Source organism: Zingiber officinale, chromosome 8B (assembly GCF_018446385.1).
Source record: "Zingiber officinale cultivar Zhangliang chromosome 8B, Zo_v1.1, whole genome shotgun sequence".
In the NCBI taxonomy this organism is placed as follows: domain Eukaryota; kingdom Viridiplantae; phylum Streptophyta; class Magnoliopsida; order Zingiberales; family Zingiberaceae; genus Zingiber; species Zingiber officinale.
Genome location: NC_056001.1, coordinates 49,522,709 through 49,545,500, shown reverse-complemented (window position 1 = coordinate 49,545,500; position 22,792 = coordinate 49,522,709). Strand labels below are relative to the sequence as shown.

The window sequence follows — 22,792 nt, the reverse complement described above, 5'->3', positions numbered from 1 at the left end:
ATCATTATTTGCTAGCTGTGAAACGCCAACATTTCACTCAGCTGCATTAATTTTTAATTTAATGCATCCGTTACACCCTTAAATAAGGGGCAAACAATTTGTGACAAAATATTGGTTGTTCCACTTGGGCAAATTTTGCCTCGACCGGTCCGACATTCGACGTGCATGCACACGAGTCAACATGATTCAGTACAATCCGGGCCCTGGATTTGCACCCCTCTGCGCACCCACTCGTGAGAGATAGCATCTCCCATGTATTTGTTTACATCATCAATGCATGTGAATCAATATAAACCAACCAATATACCTTGAAACTCCCAATGTAGGACTAAAGTCTCATTCACAATGAAGTTTCATGCCTCTTCCATCTCTTCACCATTCACATATATCCAACATCATGTTGTCATCCAGATACTTACGATTCGATCCCAGGTATAACATATTTATAGGATTTTTTTTGTAAAATTAAATTAGTCATCTCCAAAACTAATCAACAAGACTAACTAAGTTTATCGTATAAAGTATCCATGATACATCATGATGTCATTAGTTTGTTTTCTATATTTTTCTCTGAATTCAGCTAAAATTATATCTCCACTGTAAATCAAGCAATGAAGCGAACAAGATTATTTACCCCTCAAGTCTCTCTTCATCATCCAAGACATGTTGTTCCCTCGGATGGGTCTAGTGGCTAGCGCTTGAGGTGTTACCACAATGAGGTCTGGGGTTCGAATCTCGGCAAAGTCAAGGTAAATACCTCCCTTATGTGCTAGTCAGTATTCCAAAGGCTAGTAGCCACCCGTGATTTACCTCCTCCGTGTTGGCCCTGGGACGAGTTGACGGGGGCACTAGGGGCGAGCGTATTTGCCTTTTTGCCACAATAATCCAAGACATGTTCTTATGAGGTGTCTAGTTAGACTAGAGGATAATAGACTTGTTACAATAAGATAAAAGATTAATTTTCATCGGGCGCATGACTTCGAAAAAAAAACCTTCCCATTTCTTAGCCACTTCGGTAGTCAGCTATAAGATAATCCTATGACTTACCTCCCTTCATCTAATCTAAGAAAGGACCATGAAAAATGATGCAACGATAAGGAGGAGCCTACTTGGCACGAGTCAATTGCGATAGTGTAGGTCAAAGTCAAAGAGGTCAATGTCAGGGCTTAAGTAAGGCTCGGTCGCACCCGAACGGGAAGCGGTAAACCAGTGACTGGTCAACCGGGTCGACAGGAGAGCAAGATGAGAGCCCCAGGAGCCCAAGCCGAGCGGGCCACCCGTCCAACTCGAGGTATGACATTGGCATTGTACATATAATGAACCGATAAAATAATAAAAGAGAAAAAGACAGATAATTAATAAGGGAAAGAAAAAATAAAAGAAAATACTCCATTTATCATTAAATGAGAAGAAGCCAAGACAAAAATGTCTTTCATCGGTAATTAATATTATTAAACAAGGGAAAATGGAGGATCACTGAGAAAGGTATAAAAGAGTATGCCAGGTATGAAGAAAGACAAGATGAATCTCTATCCTTAGTACTTTCACTCTTTGTTTTTTCTGTTTCTAACTTGAGCATCGGAGGGTCAACGCTAGGGCCCCTTCCCTGATTTTGATTTTATTTTATAGAGAGGAGCGAGGTCTTCATCCAATCAGTGGAACTGTCACCTCCTCGACTTTCCAACTTCACGCCTTGAGATAGATCAAAAATCATCTAGGATTAATCATTTTTTATTACAATCATCAATGCATACTATATGAAAATTTTTAATCATGACTACATGAATTATCCAAAAACTTTTCTATGATTGGTCACTTCATCATTCATGTATTTCTATAATTTCTTTTGGTACAACTAAATGCATAAAAACAAATATTTTAAACCAAATTCATCATATAGCCTCATTTAATTTCTACATAGCTCAATACATGTTTCTGTGTTCTTAGTGAGATGAAATTGAGATATTTTCCTATTTATACGATCATACAAGTCTAAAATCAAGATAAAACTATGTATAATCTATGATGCACATATGAAGCTCTATTATAAATTTGCTTGGGAAAAAAAAAGATTAATTAGTCAGAATAAATATAATTGGAAAGCACTTACGGTATTTTCTTTCAACTACTAGAGCTTATAAAAGAGGAATCAAGAAATTAATTAGCATCCTTCATTTCACTTTTCTTTCCAACTTGCAACTTATATAATTGGTCTTTTGATACCAAAAACCCACATTAATATCCCCTTTAGATATCTCAAGATTATTTTAATGACGCTAAATAAAATTCCTTAGAAAAGATTATTATAACAATGAGTAATGAGTTGATATAAAATATATGTAATATTAATAGTTATCGAAATGTTCTATTAAATATTACTAAGATATATCACTTGAGTTTGACAGAGTTATGTCGAGCCTGAGCTTATGCTTGGTAAAAAGAAGTGTATGGATGCCACCTTATCAATAGTGTTGGATGCACATCAACATCATTGGGTCAATTAGCTGCAACTTTAATCAGCTATCCTTCTTCTCCCTTGTCTCTCAAGCTAATGACATCACCTACACATGGTTTGACTGTCAAATCTTATGGCTAACTAGTCACTACTTATTTAAGGGCCCAAGGAAGGTTTCACTTTCACTCTTTGAATTAAAGGAGTAATTCGAATTTAGGTATTCAATCTATTTGATCTTATGAAAATTTTTCACTCAAATATTTCTGTTGGTATCAGTGGAGCCTTGCCAGTTCGAAATGTATCATGGGTTACCTAACTCATACAAAGGATCATATGTTTGATCTCACAGGCTATCCCAAAGAGGCCCCAAGGTGAGAGCAATTTTAAATAAAATTGGAGGTGGCCCTTGGCGGTTGAAACCAGTGGAATACCAACCGGCTTTTGTTTTCAATTACTTGAAGCAACGCCAGGAAGCGTCCACGAAGTTTCCTGTTATTCAACTTTGAGTTAGGATGAATGGATTGTATGCCCCCACAACATATTGATATTTTGCAGTTTTTTTTATTGTTTTTAGTTTAGTTTCATAAAAAAAAATAGAGCATGACCTTATTAATTTCAAAGTGGGGAATGCCCTGAATGATCTTATGTCTAAAATATTCAGCTCTCGTTTTTAATAATTTTCTGGTAAAGGTCCACCTGAATTTAGTAAATATTCAAAAGAACATGTTATTCTTTAGAATCTAGGGTGCATCTGACTTCTAAAGAACATGTTATTTGATGACTCTGTAAATAAATAAATAAATAAATAAATATTGATGGACTCAAAGGAGAGCTATTTGACAGAGGAGAGCTATTTGAGTCTGTCAAATATTTTTGACATAAATAGAGTTTAAAATCTTAAAAAAATAATATAGTTAAAATGAACGGGAACTCCAAAAAAAAAATAATAATAACTTGAAGGTCTTTAGGTTATCAAATATTGTTTATGGCCATTAGTTGACTGATCGACCAATCAATCGGTTGTCATCAAGTACCTTTTAATGATTAAAATTATATCTAATTAATTAGAATTAATTCTCATTACTAACTTCACTTAATCAATGAGATAGAGTCGACTATTTAAAGCAGCAAAACCCGGCTCTTTGTGTAGGTGAAATTTCATCTCGCCCGGATATTTGATGCAGTTTCGGCCAGGGATGGGGTGATATGAATTTTTAAAATCTAAAAATTCTCAGAGGTTGTTTGAAAATGATGGATACATTTTAACGATCGAAGTGGACATTTTCTTTTAATTTATTTTATCGAAAAATTCCAGGCATGAGATGTGATGAGAGAGTGCAAGGCGAGCAGCCTGCCTCATAACGACCTCTTCTGTAACCGCCTACCTTTTAATTGTCCTCTTTTTCTTCTTACGAAACACATTAAATAAGGACAATTAGGGGTCGTCGATCCGACGAAATCCAATAACAAAAACGGTAGAAGTTGTGTATGCCGATTTTGATGCGTGACGCCTTCTCAGAAAGGGTAGTTTGGGGAAACGATTTCAAATAGGGAGTACGTGGTAGCGTGGACCCTCCAAAAAAAAGGTAGATCCGCTACCTTAGCGGCCCCCCTAGTGTTCATGCAGGTACACAGGCCATAGGCGCATGGCGGGGTAAACCCCAGGTCGTCAGTTCCTGAGAATCGACCCCTGACCATTACGCCAGAGATACCATGCGCCCACCGTCTGTACTACGCCCTGGGGGCATAGCGTGGACCCTCCAAGATACCAGACGTGCTTGGCCTTTTTAAACGGTTCGAAGCGCCAGCCTCCTCCACTACGCCGGCGCTGGAAGCGTTCGTTCCCGTTCCCGTTCCCGTTCCCGTTCCCCTTACCCTTCCCCTCCAGTCACCAGGAAAACCCTAGAGAACTTTTTTTCTCTTTCGCTCCGATTTGGGGAGTTTCTTTGGCGATGGGGGAGAGCGTGCGGGATTTTGAGCTGCGCGAGTATTTCCCGGCTTGGGCCAGGAGCGCTTCCGAATGCGAGTTGGAGCTCTCTGTGTCGGCGGATGACGGCCTCGATTCCGAGCAGGTGTCGTGGCGGCGCGAAATCTACGGTTGGAACGAGCTGGAGAAGCACCCCGGGCCTTCGATTTGGCGGCTCATCCTCGACCAGTTCAGGGACACCCTTGTGAGGATCCTGCTCGGCGCTGCGGTTGTGTCCTTCTTCCTGGCTTGGTTCGACGGAAACCTTGGCGAGGCCGGGATCGCGTCTTTTGTCGAGCCTTTGGTCATCTTCCTCATCCTCATCGTGAATGCTGCGGTCGGCGTGTGGCAAGAGAACAATGCGGAGAAGGCCCTAGAGGCGTTAAAGGAGATCCAGTCCGAGCACGCGACGGTCAAGAGGGACGGTGAATGGATCCCTAATTTGCCTGCTAGGGAACTCGTACCTGGAGACATCGTCCAGCTGCGGGTCGGCGATAAGGTGCCCGCGGATATGAGAGTGTTCCACCTAATAAGCTCCACCTGTAGGGTCGACCAGGGATCATTGACTGGGGAGAGCGCTGCAGTCAATAAAACCAATAGATCGGCCATCTCCGAAGATACCGACGTCCAGGGAAAAGAATGCATGGTATTCGCCGGCACAACCGTTGTCAATGGCAGTTGCGTTTGCTTAGTTACCCAGACGGGAATGGACACCGAAATTGGCAAAATACACTCACAAATTCACGAAGCTTCGCAGTGCGATGACGAGACTCCTTTGAAGAAGAAATTGAACGAGTTCGGGGAGCTACTCACGACGATAATTGGCGTTATCTGCGCATTAGTTTGGCTTATTAACGTGAAGTACTTCTTTACCTGGGAGTATGACAATGGATGGCCTTGCAATTTCAGGTTCTCATTCGAGAAATGCACCTACTACTTCAAAATTGCTGTGGCCTTGGCGGTTGCTGCCATCCCGGAGGGTCTACCGGCGATAATTACAACTTGCTTGGCGCTAGGAACACGGAAAATGGCACAAAAGAATGCTCTTGTAAGAAGGTTGTCCAGCGTTGAAACATTAGGATGCACAACAGTTATATGTTCTGATAAGACTGGCACACTCACTACTAATCAGATGTCGGCAGTAAAGATTGTGGCAATGGGCCACCAGACTGATAGCCTGAGGGCATTCATCGTTGAGGGGACAACATATGATCCCGATGATGGAGAAATACATGGTTGGCCAGCTGATAAAATGGACGAGAACCTTCAGATGATTGCCAAGATTGCTGCCGTTTGCAATGATGCCAATATCTCACAGTCAGCACACCAATTTGTTGCCACTGGAATGCCTACTGAAGCTGCTTTGAAGGTAGAAATCGATTTTGCATTTTGTATGCCATTTAAACTTAATTCACTACGTTTGTAGTCTGATAAATTAGTGGGAATTCTAGATAAGTTCAAAGTGTGCTATCGACTTAGGGAAAGATCCTGATAAGATTTTATTTCCCACTAAATGTTTGGGCACCAGTAGAATCTAATCTGAAATTTTTTACTAGTGCAACTATGTGTTTTTATTTTTTTTTGGAATGGATTTCCTAACTGTTTATGGAGGCAGAATAACACAATTCTGCTGTCAAGTATTTGTCTTTTTCCATGGAAGTTAGATAGCTTTTTCATTGGTGTTGCTCCTGTTTCAGTACGGTTACCTATGTTTCGGCAATTTCCTGACTTTTTTATCTTATATTCTAACAGGCGGAGGTGATTCTTTATTTTTTAATTTTTTTTTTCAGGTTCTGGTGGAGAAAATGGGAATTCCTAGTGATTTCTCTACTCTATTGCAGGAATCTTCTATCTTACTACGTATCCCTTGTCTATTATTCTCTTGTCCTTTCTCCATCTTTATGTATCTCTAGATGAAAATTTATATACTTAAATGTGAAATTTTGCTGGTTATCAATAGGATGCTGTCATTGGTGGAATGGGATTGCACGCAGGATTGCAACTCTTGAATTTGACAGAGTCCGAAAATCAATGGGTGTCATTGTTAATTCAGAGTTGGGAAACAATTCATTGCTAGTGAAGGTATGCTGTATACCTAAGCTAAAAGATTTTTTTTGTTAAGAGACTAACATACTCTTTTCTTAATGGCGCATAGTAAAGGCCACTGTTGACACAACAAGAACAATGGTTTCTTTGTTTTTATTAGTCAACTGAGTCTGTTCATGTTTCTACTTGGAGTCCATTTGAGCATGGTAACATGACCTCTATCACCTATTTGAGTGATTGTTTAATCATTTGAATATGGCTTACCTCATCCTCAATATCTTTTTAGCCGTCAGCTGGTAAATAAGTAGACGTGTTGAAGATTTCCATTTGCAGTCTTGCAACACTAGTCTTCTTTGCAGATAGTTCTCTGATATATTTAAAAAACTAAATGCCAAACTTCTATGTGAGAGTTTATCTACTGAATGATTGTTTCCTAGATAGGTACTCCTTATGGTTTGGATCATACTGTTAAAATTTTAAAATGGCCACATTGCCAAAGATCCCGATAAATTTGATTTTTCAGGACTAACCATATATAATTTGTCACTGACATTAATATAATTATAATCTTTCAAGATACCATTGAGGTTGTTTAGTTGAACCATTGTTTTTATGCATGCTCACCAATTTGTAGATATCCTAATTCATGTATCCTCTTTGGTGCTGACTTTATGACAATGAAGTCCAGAAAAGGTCTGGATGAGTCGATGTCTGAAGGAATATGATGCATACTGTATTTGGTTATGCTTATTGCTATCTTACCTTGAATTTCTACTATAATTTGTAGTAAATTAATACTTGCCTGATAAGATTTAGAGAGATTTTCTAAAGTTTTGAAAGGGATATTGTCCATAATTCCCTCTTTAATTTTATCACATTTCCGAATTTCTTTATTCACTAAGAAATTCTGCTTGTAGAAAAATAGTACACAATGAATATAATTCGTTTGGCTCAATGTCATGTCAAATTCTTATGTTCTTTATAGCATTTAGGACTGGAGTATGGAATTCTTCCTGATGGTAACTAATTGAATTGAATGTTACAGGGAGCTGTGGAAAATTTGTTGGAGAGAAGTTCTTATATTCAGTTGCTTGATGGATCCGTAGTGCGTTTGGATGAGAGTTCAAGAAATCTTGTCCTAGAAGCACTTCATGAGATGTCAACCAATGCCTTGCGCTGTATAGGTTTTGCATATAAGACTGATCTATCTGAATTGGCTACATATGATGGTGAAGATCATCCTGCTCATAGATGTTTACTTGACCCATCTAACTACTCATCTATTGAGAGTGATCTCACCTTTGTTGGTTTTGTTGGACTGAGGGTAAGGGAAAAGTTTTTGGCTTATTATATGTTGATTCTTTGAACTATCTTTTTGGCCTATTATATGTTGCTTCTTTGAACTATGCTATTTCCTTCTGACAAAGAATCCATTATTTGGGGTTTTCGTGTAAATGCAACCATCATAGGATCCTCCTCGTGAAGAGGTTCGTGAAGCAATTAAAGATTGTAGAGAGGCAGGCATCAGAGTCATCGTGATAACTGGTGATAACAAAGGGACAGCAGAAGCCATTTGTAGAGAAATAGGTGTCTTTGGCCCTGATGAAGACATCAACTCAAAAAGCTTTATAGGAAAAGATTTCATGCTTCTTCCTGATAGACAAAACATATTAAGGCAAAAAGGTGGGCTTCTTTTCTCAAGAGCAGAACCAAAGCACAAACAAGAAATTGTAAGGTTACTGAAAGAAGATGGTGAGGTTGTAGCAATGACAGGTGATGGGGTAAATGATGCCCCTGCATTGAAATTGGCTGACATTGGAATTGCCATGGGCATTTCTGGGACAGAGGTGTGTCACGCTATCCCTCTTTATTTATTTATTTATTTTTTATCCAATATGGTACAGAGCTCTAATTGTTTGAAAAAAAGGAGAAAGGAAAAAAAATCCCCTATGAATGTTCTATCTTTGAGCTCTTCATCTACTTAGTTTGCCTCCATTGACTATCATCCGAAATGATCTGGATAAAACTAGGTAGGAGCGAACTATCTGGCTTGTAGAGAACCTTCAAGGCCGATATATTCTTGATTGTAGTCAATGATGAAGCTTGATCACAAGATTTGAATATACCAATAGAGGCGTACGCCAAGTGAAGTTGGGATCTCCGAGTAAATTAAGCCGACTAGAGCTTGGCTTAGTCAACTGAAGTGTTGAGTCGTCTGAAACTCTTTATTCAGAAACTCTTTATTCAGAAACTGAATGCTTTTGTTGAGCTTAAGTTGACTAGAGGCTGGCCCAGTTGATTGAATATTGATTGTTGGCTTGCAATGACTATTTGTACAGTTCAAGCAACTTAACTCTGTTTTTAGTCAAGTAATGCTATTAAAAACTAACCATTGGAGGCCATTCTATATAAGCGTTAGGCATGTTTTCTCTCAAAAAGTGTGCACGATTTTGTTACTCATATTTTATCAACTAAGTTACTGAGAAAACACTGTCCAAGAGCTTATGAAGCCTTCTATGGGCTTTTAGTAATCTTTTCTTCTATGCTTTCCTTGTTATGTATTATCCATATTTGAGGTTTCTCTATTAGGCAATCAACCCAGAGGAACCTATTGGACCAGTCAACCCAGCTAAATTGGCTGGCCTAATGATTTATTGTCTGTTCTTTTCTTTTGGTATAACTATTCTATTTATTGTCTATTCCATTTGATAAACCAAACACACCATTAAACTCACTACCAACTATAAAAATAGGCCCTTGTGTTTATAAGAAAATTGACAATGATGTTTCAAAATATTTGTTTTGATTATCACGAGCGAACACAGATACTTAAGTATCTCTGATTTTTCAGATTCTAGTTTGACTTTTATGATCTATCCGTTATTTTTTGTTATCAAATAAGGATCAATTTTTTCCCCGCAAAATGTGCATAGAAATGCTTTGATGATATAATCTTTGTTTGACCCATTATATTGAATACAAGACAATGTCGAATTGTTTTAGTTCAAAATGTGGAATGGTCAATCACTTCTTTATTTCTTTCAAACAATAACTAACCATTTGACTCTGCCTCCCCTCCTTTTCAGGTAGCAAAGGAAGCTTCTGATATGATTTTGGCTGATGACAACTTCAGCACCATCGTTGCTGCAGTTGGTGAAGGACGATCTATTTATAACAACATGAAAGCCTTTATAAGGTTTCACCTCCAAGCCATAGAAATAGGCATTGTAGGAAAATGACAAACATAAAATGCATTATACTTCATCTAACTATATTTTCTGGGTGACACAATGGCTTCTTTATGATACGTGAAAAAAGTATGTAATTTTTACCTCTAATTTCAGGTATATGATATCGTCCAATATAGGTGAAGTTGCTTCCATTTTCCTGACAGCAGCTTTAGGCATTCCCGAAGGGTTGATACCTGTTCAACTTTTGTGGGTGAATTTGGTCACCGATGGTCCTCCGGCAACAGCTTTGGGTTTTAATCCACCTGATAGAGATATCATGAAGAAGCCCCCTAGGAGGACTGATGATCCATTGATCAATGCTTGGATTCTTTTCCGTTATTTGGTATGCTACATGATTTTTTGTTATTTTTCAATATCTCAATCAAATAACAAATTAGTGACATCTTAAAATCTTCCGGATTAATAAGCTGAAAGAAATTTAAACAACCTGACTGAATATTTCAACCAAATAAAAGATTTTATGCAAAAATTGTGGAGCTTTTGTCTAATACTGTAAAGTCACAAAGAAAATTTTAAAATCTCTTCTTTCTGAATGCCCATTGAATCAACTGTATGAACTCATCTCTTTATTTCACTCCAAATGCAGGTCATTGGGTTTTATGTTGGAATTGCTACTGCAGGAGTTTCCGTAATATGGTACACACATGGATCCTTCATGGGAATCGACTTGAGCGGTGATGGTCATACCCTAGTAAGCTATTCACAGCTTGCTGATTGGGGCCAATGCTCGACTTGGGAGGGTTTCCAAGTTTCACCGTTTAATGCTGGAAATCATATATTCTCATTTGATGAAAATCCGTGCAATTATTTTCAATCTGGAAAAGTAAAGGCCACCACTCTTTCGCTCTCTGTTCTGGTGGCAATAGAGATGTTCAATTCACTTAACGCTCTATCTGAAGATGGAAGTCTTATCACAATGCACCCTTGGGCCAACCCATGGCTTCTTCTGGCGATGTGCATCTCCTTCGGACTTCACTTCTTGATTTTATACGTTCCTTTCCTTACTCGAGTGTTTGGAATCGTACCCCTCAGCTTCAACGAGTGGCTTTTAGTCTTGGTGGTTGCTTTTCCTGTGATCCTAATTGACGAGATTCTTAAGCTTGTCGGGAGGTGGAGGAGTTCATCCCAGCTTGGGAGATCATCAAAGAGGCTCAAGATCGATTGATAATGGAAATTTCTAGCCTACTAACACGTATAGTCTTCCATAATTTTATTATTCACACACAACATGAGACATGCCATGCTTAGAAATGAAGTTTTCCATCAAAGTTCAACATGAGGGATTCTGAATTTTCTTGAGGCAGACGATGGAAACTTACAATGAAATTTATATGTGTGCTTCTTTCGGTGTCTCCATACTTATTTGTTTTATGTGCCTTGAAAATAGTTGCCCGGGGTAATATGAAATGCATTTTGATTCGTGAACAGGCATTGGTTTTTGACAGCAAATTCAAGAGGTACAACACAACTTGATTCTAGTCAAAGCAAATCTGTAATATCGCAACAATGGACGATGGCCCATTTGAATTAAAAGTGTTAATCCAAAAGGAGGAACTGCTAATGAAAAGGAAAGAAGACGATGTTTTTGGTGAATGAATGTTAATTTCCTTTATTAGTCAAGATCCATGTATCATTTATATCTTTAAATATTTTTTAATTTTATCGCACCTTAAATTTAAAAATAGTTCCAAATAAATATCTTTTACTTTTGGATATTTGTTTATATTTAAAATAATAATTTTCTTTAATAAAAGGATAGTCTAATGTAGAAAGTTTAGGTTAATAAGAAATTCCATAAAAAGGTATGACGATATTAAATTTTTTATATGCAATCTTAATCAATGGTTTCCGTTCCTATAAAGAAAGTAAAATACAAATTGAGAGAAAAATAATTTATCAAAAATATTATCCAATCAAGTAACACTAAATCTGGATAACTTGTTCGATTTTATAAAAGTTTTTCATCGTGATGGACAGCCTAGAAGCTCAACATCCTATGATTTTATTCAAATTAGGCAAAGGTAATTACAATAACTTACTAAGAGAATGTTATGAACAGAATGCACAATTTTTATTAATGATTTGTGCACTATATAAATATCATTACAAGTGTAAAATAGGAAAAACACCTAAAATACTAAGAAACAAATAAACTAAGAAAATATTATCTAATAAAGGAAATATTCTTTAATATGTTCTCTCAAGATGGTATTCCAAAGATGAGACTAATCTTGTTATAAATAACTAACGGTCGAGATGACTTGGTGAGTGCATTAACCAACTGATTAGTAGTAGGAATATGAGTAACTCGCAGTTTAGAGGATTGCACCATATCACAAATAAAGTGATAATCAATAACTAGATGCTTTATCCAAGAGTAAAAAATAGGACTAGCCGAAAGATAGGTGTCACCTACATTATCGGTGAAGAGCATGACATGCATGATAACTGGAAGAAGCAATTCTATCAGAAGTGACTTAATCTATTGAAGCTTAATCTATTGAAGCTCTAATGCCACAGAGGCAATGGAGTGATATTTGGTCTCAATTGAAGAGCATGCAACCATGCACTACTTGGTAGATCTAAGAAACCGGATTAACACCTAGAAAAATAACAAAAGCACCTATAGAATACCAATCATCCGGATTTCTTGTCTAGTCCACTTTGGAGAAGCCATGAAGGGTGAGAGGTATATGTTGGTGCAAGTCGCACCAGAATCAAACATAAGTTTGATGTTGTCAAAGGTTCAAGTTAAGTCTTGTTGTGATCTAACAAGTTGATTAAGTGTGCAGGTTATTTACTCAACCGAGAAAGACCTAGTTGGAGGCTAGGCAAGAAAAGTCTTAGTAGATCGTGGAACCTAGGTGGAAAGACCAAGTGGGTCGAGAGGACCCGACACTTGACAGTGAGATCGAGAGGTCTGGAGGATCGAAGATTGAGAGAAAGTCCTGGCAAGCCAATCAAAGCTAAGTGAAAAGTCCAAACAGATCCGGAGGATCAAAAGTTTGGTAGGTAGGTTGAGGTAAACAACTGGAGGAGCGACAGTGAGGTCGTGTTCCTGAAAGGAACAACCTAAGATCGCTGATCCAACTAAAGAAACCGGGAAGGTTTCCAAGTTGAGATCAAGACAGTTGAACTGTCAATTATCATTACTCATGCATTATATATATATTATTGTGCTAATCTCTATTTTGCAGGAAAATACTGTTTAACGCTATTTTGCAAGTTCAGCCTGATCGGTCGACCGAACCAAACTAACTCAGAACAGACACAATTTTAGACCAAATCATAGAGAATCCTATCAAAGCTTGGTCGGTCGATCGAACCCTGACGATATGGCACAGATAAGCTCTGTCAGAAGCAAAGAACGAAGCTAAGCTGATCAGTTGACCAAACCAGTAGATCGGTCGACCGAACGATACCTCATCAATGCAGCATTAAGTGCAAATCTCGAAGAACAGGGAAATTATCTGTTCGGTCGATCGAAAAAGGTGATTGGTCGATCGAACACTTTAATGACAGTAAATGTCGAAGATCGAATCAACGCCACACCTCAGCGAAGATGGAAGGGAGCTGGTTCGGTCGACCGAATATCGATGATTCTTATAAAAGAGAGCTCGAGATTCGAGGCTGGAATATCTGATTTTCTGGTTGATTCGAAGATCATCTCTGCAAAAGTTGCTTGTGTTACTACTACTACAACTCACAAGCAACTACATTCAAGTGTCGATCGAGCTTCAGATTTAACATACTGTCGGTATATTTTTAATTTATCGCTTGCATTGTACTTAACTCAAGTAAGATAGTAGGCTGTTACTATCTTACTCATTTTCTTGTACGTACTACTTCTTTGCGAGGTTTTAGGAAAGAAGAGTTTTAGTGATTTGCCTATCGGTGAGATCAAGGATCGCGGACCTTGGAGTAGGAGTTGACCTAGGCTCCGAACCAAGTAACCGAACCTGTTCTCTACTTTTCCGCTGCACGACTTTGTTTTAAACAAGAAAAAGAAAAGTTTTTAAAAGCGCGATATTCACACACCCCTCACCTCTATCGCACTCGTTCGATCCTACAATTGGTATCATAGCCCTGGAGCTCTGAAAGTACTTAATCGTTCTTCAAGCACCTTTAAAAAATTTTCTTTTCCCTTATTTTTTTTCCAGCACTACTTATCCCAAGATGAGAGTCTTGGAAATTTGTTTGTTTTTTTTTTGTTGATACAAGGATGACAAACTCTTACCAAGAAGGGTACAGTACCGTCCGACCTCCACTATTTAAAGGAGAAAACTTCAGCTATTGGAAGAACAGAATGGAATGTTATCTGAAGTTTGACATCGAGCTTTGATTCACAATACTGAAAGACTACACACCTCCAACGAAAGATGGAGTGCCACTAGAACCAGAAGACTGGACTCCTCCAATGATTAAGAAGGCACAACTAAACTACAAGGCAATCAACACCATTCAGTGCGGACTCACAATGGAGGAGTTGAACCGAGTCGACCCCTATGATAACGCTAAAGAATTGTGGGGATGCCTGGTAAGCTACACGAAGGAACCGATGAGTTAAAGGTAAATAAAAGAGACTTACTTCTAAATAACTTATTTAATATTAAAATGCTTCCCGGAGAAACAACGTCGCAACTACACGCTTGACTAAAGGACATCCTCAACGGCCTCCATCTGATCAGACACAACCTGGAGAACCGCGATACAATAAGGTACACACTAAATGTCTTTCCGCAGAATACTTTGTGGGCATCAATAGTAGATGCTTACAAAGTTTCTAAGGATCTTTCAATTCTTAAACTAGATGAGTTATTCTGCGAATTAGAATTACACGAACAATCTAACATGAGCCACGTCGAGAAAGGAGTTTCTTTGTATGCATGTCCAAGCAAGGAAATCAAATCCAGAACAAAGATCAAATCAGAAAGTGAGTCAGATTCTGATTCAACAAATGAAGAAGAATTAGTCAATATGGTCCGGAGATTGCTAACAAAGAAGAAATTTAAAAGAAGCTCAAAAAGGACACCAATAAACCAAACGCAAAACAAATCAGAAATGATTTGTTACAGATGCAACAAGAAGGAGCATTTCAAAAATGAATGCCCAAGCCGAAAGGAAGAAAGGCCCAAGTCGACAAGAAAGACAAAAGCCCTCCAAGCAACGTGGGACGAGACATCCTCCGACGAATCTGATACAGAAAAATCGAAGTACTCCAGCCATCTTGCATTTATGGCAAGAAACGAAGACTCCGAATCCGAGGAAGATTATGAGTCCAAAACCGACACCGAATCTGAGTTCGACGTCGAGTCCGAGAGAAGCCACGGATCCTCATCCGTCTCTGAAGGTCCAAATATGGTAACGATTTATTCAAAGCCAAATTTTCTTAAAGTAGTTAAATGTTTATTTAAAAAATTATCAAAATTTGAAAAATAAAATAACTTGCTACTTAAGGAAATAGATCACCTTAAGAAGCAAGTTAACTTGAGTGATTCGACTAACCAAGTTCAAGTCGGAACTTCAACTCAAGTTGCAAAACTTGAGGAAGAAAATTCCAACTTGAAAGGTCAAGTCGAGCAACTCAAGAAAACGTTGAAAAAGTTTGAACTGGGATCCAAGTGTCTAAACATGGTATTTGGATCGCAACGAGCCGTGTACAACAAATCAGGACTTGGCTATAAACCAAATAAAATAAACAAACCATATCTGTCTTTAATTAGTCAAAATATCAAAAGTCAAGTCCAAGCATGGGTTACAATAAAATATTTAACCAAACCAACTAAATCAAATCTCTATTTGATCCCTAAGAGTCAGATTCACTACTTTGATAGACCATATTTAAGCTATGGCTCAGGGGGAGCAATTAGAAAGATGGTTCAACCAACTTAATCAATATACTATGCATGATTAGGAGTAGGTTTAGTTATTTTTATCTAGTTTAGAACGGTTAATTAAAAAAGTTTACCAAATTCTATAACATAGCACCAGAATGGATTGGGATGATAATACGTCAAGGAAGGTTTGTCTAAGGCATGTCTAGGCTGAATCTTGTGTATTCTACCTGGTGCACTAGACTTAGTGGATCTGACCGAAGCTAACCCAGTCAAACATGGGTTAGTTAGACCAAAACCTAGTATTAAGTTTTTTGGACATGACTATTTTGGAAAGTATTCAGTAAGTGATCCACCGTTGATACACAAGAAGGACATATGCCTCACCACTAAACTGAAAACTTATCCTTAGAAAATCTGCTTGATTAACCCAAAGCTAAGTTTGAATCTAACATGTGTTCAATAACCTTTTATAAATTCAAATTAAAAAAACTTAAATTAAAAATCAAATTCAACTTTAAATAATAATATAAAATAAAAAACTTAATTAAATTATTTTAAAACCTAATTACTCTAAAATTTAATTAAAATTATATTTTTTTTAAAAAAACTTATTAAAATTATTTTTAAACTACATTAAAATTATTTTAAACTTAATTAAATTTATTTTAAACTTAATTTAAATTATTTTAAAATTTAATTAAAAGTATTTTAAAACTTAATTATTTTAAAAACTTATTGAAATTATTTTAAAACTTAATTATTTTAAAATTTAATTAAAATTATTTTAAAACTTAATTAAATTTATTTTAAAACTTAATTATTAAAAACTTAATTAAAATTATTTTATAACTTAATTATTTCAAAACTTAATTAAAAATATTTTATAACTTAATTATTTTAAAACTTAATTAAAATTATTTTAAAACTTAATTAAAATTATTTTAACTTAATTAAATTAATAAATAAAAAAAACATTAAGTCAACTGAATGATATGTTTGATTGACCGATTCAACAATTAACCATAACAGGCATTGTAATCAAGAACTATTCAATTGTTTGGTCAACCGAACGATAGTTCAGTCGACTGAAAACTTAAAGTCGCACCCATCCGATCCCTCAATGATAAATTTATCGATCGACCGAAAACCTGGTTCAATCGACTGAAAACCAACACTCTCTTTTTTATTGGCCGAAAACACAGCGATTGTAAGGAATCGGTCGACCGAACCCCTTATCAGTCGACCGATCGAGGGCTATAAAACCGCCCCTCGGGCAGAAGCAAAATCCCATTCCACTTCATCCTCCTCTTCTTCTTCTCTGCCCTCTTTGCCAATTTCACCTCGTACAACCTTCCTCGACACAAGAATGGCTCGATAATCACCTTTTGCCTCTTTTCTTCTACATTTATTTATAATTTATTTATTTTATTTCCTTAATATTAGTGAAAAGAGTCGTACATCTGCACAAAGGGAGACTAGCTCCTTAAATCCCAGCCAAGATCCTAAGCTTTCCTCCGAAGAACTACGTCAATCTTTTCCTAATAAAAAATTTAAGGTGATAGGGACTCGTTGTCTTGATCTTTAATTCTATCTAACATACTGTCCAGAGGTTATAGATATCACACAACATTTTCAACTTGATAGCATTGTCTTTTGTCGGCATGCATACAATCCAATTCTTTGTTCTGAATTTTATCATAACTTGTGTGAACTTGACGCCCATCACTATAAGACTAAAGTTGCAACCCGGGATATGTTGTTTGATCTTGATATATTTCTCATGTTTTTACGAATTTGACCTTCTGTTAACCGCATCTTTTTCAGTGCCTCAATTCCTGACATCCTGCCTGTTCCTTTCGCTCATTTGACTCTTGACCTTATGTATGCTGATTTCTTTGAGGGACCTCGTTCCAAAAAGATGTCCAGTGTACCACTCAGTCCAAATGACAACACATTTTATAAGATGATCGAGTCTTGCATTCATCCCTTATCATCTAGAGATCAAGGTGTTTTACGTCCGGTCCATCTTTTTTCTGATGTATGCACTGAGACACAAGCTAGATTTTGACTTAGGATACTGGGTGTTCAGATCTATCATCTACTATTCGGGGTACAACACCTCGAATAAAGTCCACATGAATCAGTGTCATATTCTCACATCATACATTGCTTCTTTAGGTGTAGGAGTTCACCGTGGTAAGTTGATTGAGTTGTCTGATTTTGATCTTGTCAGAATTAAGCAGTTGTCTTTGGCTAGGATTAGGACTAGCACAGAGAGACTTGTGTATAAACAGACCCATTCACGGTACGTTCCATCGGCAGCCGAGGAAGACATTGTTGAGGATGATCCGATTCCAGTCGAAGTACCTCTTCCACCAATTGTTGATCCATGATATACCTTAACGCCTTATTTTGATAATGCTCAGAGCAGTTCCTATGTGCCTCCTTCTAGTGATTTCTTTAACCGATTTCGAGATGACATTTTTAGTCATTTTGACTCTTTAGAGACTAAGATGCATGATCAGAATAATTCTCTCCAAGGACAAATTGTGGACTTTCATTAGGAGATGACAGATTGTACTGATGCATTAGAGAGAGAGAGCAGCAGAGGATGTTTGATTTTCTTCGAGCTGATGATGTGGATGAGGATGACTGACCTCTAGGAACTATTACTTTTGACTTATTGTACTTGTGAGATACTTTGCATTATGACTATGTATATTTTTGGGTACTTTTCTGTTATGACCTTCCTTCAGTATTTTTTGGTTATTCTTTATATGTTATTTATAGAATAGGGTTCTTTTAAAATGTTTTTGAAACTAGTACTTAGTAGTTTTTCAAAATGATTTATGTAAAATTTCCCCATTCAAAATTTTGTTTTCAATTTTTTTTTTCAAAATATTTTATAGAATAGTTTAGGTTTTTCCCATAGAATTGCATGATCCTATAATTTTAGGAGCCAGTATCTCACAAGCACAGTAGGATCCCTTGCTTGTAAAACTTAGAATGGGTGAGATACTTAGGACTTAGCCTAAGATTTCAGATGCTTATGTCTGTGTATCGCTATAAATCTGGGCTTTAAACAACATACATTGATCGATTTGAGTTTTCTAACTAGTAACAACCTAGTTAGTTCCAAATGCTCAAATTGACCAACCCGAGTCAATAGCTACTATCTTGTGGTAGTTTAGCTTAGAACAAAGGTTAGACATTTTTTTAGTTTTTAAAACCATGCTTGGACTTTTAGGAAATTATTGATTTTAGGGGGAGCTTCACACTTAACTTTCAAAACCCTTTCTTTTCTTTTAACAACATATTTTGAAAATTATTTACTTTTAAAATGTTTCAAAATTTTATCTATAGTTTTCAAATTACTTTATTTTTTTAATAAAATTTTTAACCTATACTATCAATTTTCAAAATTTCTCCCTAATTTTGTTTTTAACTTTTCTATTTACTTTCTACTTTTCAATAATATAAATCAAAATTTTAATCTTGCTAAAATTTTTCAAATTTTACACTTTCCTAAACCTTATGTATTTTTAACCATTTCTTTGGAGGTTTATTTTACGATTTGTCTTTTACCTTTACTTAATCTTTTCAACTACTCAAATTGTTCCTTATTTTAAAAAACTTTACTTTGCTAAATTTTCAAATGTATTCTTCACTTTAAAATTTTCAAATCAAGCTTTACTTATGTGTGCTCGTTTCCCCTAGTTTTTTATGTATGTCAAAGGGGGAGAGATAGTGAATTCAGGGGGAGATGTTTAACTCAGGGGGAGAGTTAAAGTTCTTATTTATTTATTTTTGCATATTTTAACTTAACTTTAAACCTTAGTTGTCAAACATCAAAAAGGGGGAGATTGTTGGTGCAAGTCGCACCAGAATCAAACCTAAGTTTTGATGTTGTCAAAGCTTCAAGTTAAGTTTTGTTATGATCTAACAAGTTAATTAAGTGTGTAGGTTGTTTACTCAACCGAGAAAGACCTAGTTGGAGGCTAGGCAGGAAAAGTCTTAGCATAACATGGAACCCAAGTGGAAAGACCAAGTGGGTCGAGAGGACCCGACACTTGGTAGTGAGATCGAGAAGTCTGGAGGACCTCAACTTTCTGATTCAGTATTTCTTTCTATGTTTATGCAAGTGTTTTAATTAAATTATAAGTTCGAGAAAGGTCTTTTTGTTTTATTTTTATCCAAGTTACAAAAGGAGTGTTGACAAGTGGAAGTGTTGCTCGACCAAGTTATTCAAGTTATGTCAACAGAGGAAGAACAAAAAGAATGAATTGGAAAAATAACATTTGTCACTTCAGAAAATTTATTTCTTCTATTAAACCGACTATAGAACAATAATAGAAGATTCGAGGCACACATTTTTCGTGGATCCTCGACCTCCCTAATAGTTCTTTTGTAAGAACTCAAGTCCATAATATATTTGATAATTGAGATCAGGCGGAACAAAACTATATCTTCCATGGGAAGAAATTGAAATTTCAAAGGTAGATGCTACACTAATTCTAGGCCTACCCAACAATGGAGAGATAGTTCGTCTCGATTAAAATGAGGCCTTTAGGGCATTGTACATGCGGTTTTTCCAAGATTCTGATTGTTCTGCTAAACATTTGGAGAAACTGATAATGAAATCGAGATCAAATGACAAGTTGTACTGTCAGCTGTATATCTTGTATTTTTTTGCAACAATTTTGTTTTGTGGTAGTATCAGTGTTCTTAGATTACCTGTGCTCTCCCTAATTGACTGTGTAGATAATTTTGGCAACTTAGCTAGGTTTAACTAGTGCAATGCAGTATACAGTTTCATGGCTTCTCAATTAGAAGTCATTGGCTTGGAGCTTACATTGAGATCAAAACCACTAGTTGCTGATTCAACGTCCAAGGCCCCCTTGCTCAAGGGATTTCCAAATATTTTCGTTGTAAGTTCAATTATATATATCTCACGATATTGGTTATGAATATGATTTATTTTTATAATCATATTGTAGGCATGGGTGTGTGAGCACATCAGCATCATTGATCCAGACCATCTTGAACAATTTCCTAGAATACTACGGTGGAGTTGGCCTAACTATCATGTTGACATAGTCAAAAAGTTGATAGACCGTGTAACTATAGATAATTTTTTTTATAGATTTAATACTGGCAGAGTCAGAGTTGGATTTACTACCAAACTAGGCTCCACCAACTGAAGCTCTTGAGTTGGTTGGGCAAGGATCTCCATATCAAGGCGAAGAAGGTATACTGCAGTGTGTAGATACGGTAGATTGTAGTCAGTGCAAGGAAAAGGGAGAAAAAATTGAAAGTTTAAAGAAATAATTATATAAAGCTACTAAAAGTTTGGAGGATGCTAATAACAACCTAGCAACGGTCATAAATGAAAAGGATAGTCTCTTAGCTGCAAAGGATATTATAATTGCTGAGATGGAGTTTATGTTGGAACCCCAAGGTTGTTTTGGTGTGATCAACAAGTTAAGTTAGGTCCTGTGTGTTTCTAACCTTATGTCTAAGTGTGCAGGAGCTTAGGAGCACAAGTAGTCGAGTGGAAAGCACAGCTAGCGAGAAAGACGACATGCGGTGCGTCCGAGAGACGAGGTGCTGCGGAAGAGTACACCTGCGGACGAGAAGGAAGCGTGCGGTGGTTCCGAGGGACGAAAGCCGGAGCGGAAGACTGCTCGAGGAGCAAGAAACGCAGCTAGCGAGAAGGACGACACGTGGTGCATCCGAGGGACAAAGACTGCGGATGAGTACGCCGGCGGACGAGAAGGAAACACACGGGGATTCCGAGGGACGAGAAGCCGGAGCGGAAGCCCACTCGAGAAGATCGGAAGTTGGGTTCGGGTGAGCCCTTTTCCGGATGACCGAGATCACCCAAGCGAGCGGATCTGGAGTTGAAGACCCAAACCGAGGCGACCAGAGCCGGAGCAGAGGACCCGGACCGAAAAAGTCAACCAGAGTTAACTTTTGGGTCCAGGGCACCCGGAACGTACCGGGGTGCCCGGAAGTTGATATTTGACTAGATCGAGTAAAAACTCGATCTGAATGTTGGGGGATAAAATATATCCCCCTCAGGGCGCCCGGAACCCTCCAGGCTCCCCGACTAAGGCTATAAATATAGCCTTGATCCAGAAGCTTTTTAACAACTCAGAGCAATTTATTTCCAACGCTTGTACGCTTCAGTTTTAGATTAGCTTCTTTGTTTTGCGCTTTCACTGCTGTAAGAGGCTTCTCCGCCCGAAGGAAATACTAGTACGACATTCCTTGGATTAACAACCTCCTTGGTTGTAACCAAGTAAATCCTGTTTGCCTCTTTCTTTCTTTAGTTACTGTTCAATTTATTTTATGCAAGTGTTTTGTTGAAAGTTCGAGAAGGGTGTTTTTGTTTTTGTTTTACAGGGTTATTTAACCCCCCCTTCTAGTCGGCCGCAACGATCCTACAAGTGGTATCAGAGCCAAGGCGCTTCAGGAGGACTAACCGACAATCGAAGCAAACATAATGGCCGGACCAAGCATCCACCCGCCGAAATACGAAGGAGATTGACCTGGAAAAAACTGATGCAAGTATTTTTCACAATAGATTTTGAATTAATTTTAACAATGGAACTTAGTTTTGTAGCCCCAGAGGGCAAGGAAAAATGTCAATGGACAAAAAAGGAGCAGGCTGAATACGTGGCGAACGACAAAGCAGAATATCATCTGTTAAGCGTTCTACCACCACAAGAAGTTAATCGAATTAGCTGCTACCACTGCGACGAAAAAGGGCACGTCAAGGATAACTACCCCAAGCTGAAGAACAAGGACAAGGAGAAGAGTAAGAAGCCTATCCAAAAGCGAAAGGCCCTAAAGGCGACGTGGGACGATATGTCGTCGGAGTCGGAAGTCGAGGCATTCTCCGGACTTGCTCTAATGGCAAGCCATCAAGACGATGACTGCAAGTCAAGCTCTTCCGAAATGAGCATCGAGAGCATCGATGAAGGGGGAGCCACGCAGGAAGAAAGCAGCAGTTCAGGGAGAGAAACGAACAACGAGATCGACAAGGTAAGTGAGGTAGGATCACTTCCTCCCGATAAACTCTTTAAGTTTGTTAAACTATTAACAAAAGACTGTTGCAAATTAGAAAAGGAGATTAAAATTTTAAAAATAATTTTGGCTAAATCTTGCCCCTTAGAAGATTAGACAAATCAAAATTAGAAAATGAAAAATTGAAATCAGAAAATAAAGATCTGAA

At 37.5% G+C, this 22,792-nt stretch overlaps 1 protein-coding gene across 1 annotated transcript; it reads left to right on the top strand.

Moving 5' to 3' along the window:
- The first annotated feature begins 4,277 nt into the window (after positions 1 to 4,277).
- On the top strand, positions 4,278 to 11,070 carry LOC122016964 (calcium-transporting ATPase 1, endoplasmic reticulum-type-like). The gene is made up of 8 exons (XM_042574405.1): positions 4,278 to 5,790; positions 6,212 to 6,281; positions 6,382 to 6,503; positions 7,513 to 7,791; positions 7,937 to 8,314; positions 9,554 to 9,663; positions 9,812 to 10,040; positions 10,305 to 11,070. Exons 1-8 carry the CDS (start codon positions 4,408 to 4,410, stop codon positions 10,881 to 10,883), a joined length of 3,150 nt encoding a protein of 1,049 aa, XP_042430339.1. The 5' UTR covers positions 4,278 to 4,407; the 3' UTR covers positions 10,884 to 11,070.
- The last annotated feature ends 11,722 nt before the right edge of the window (positions 11,071 to 22,792 follow it).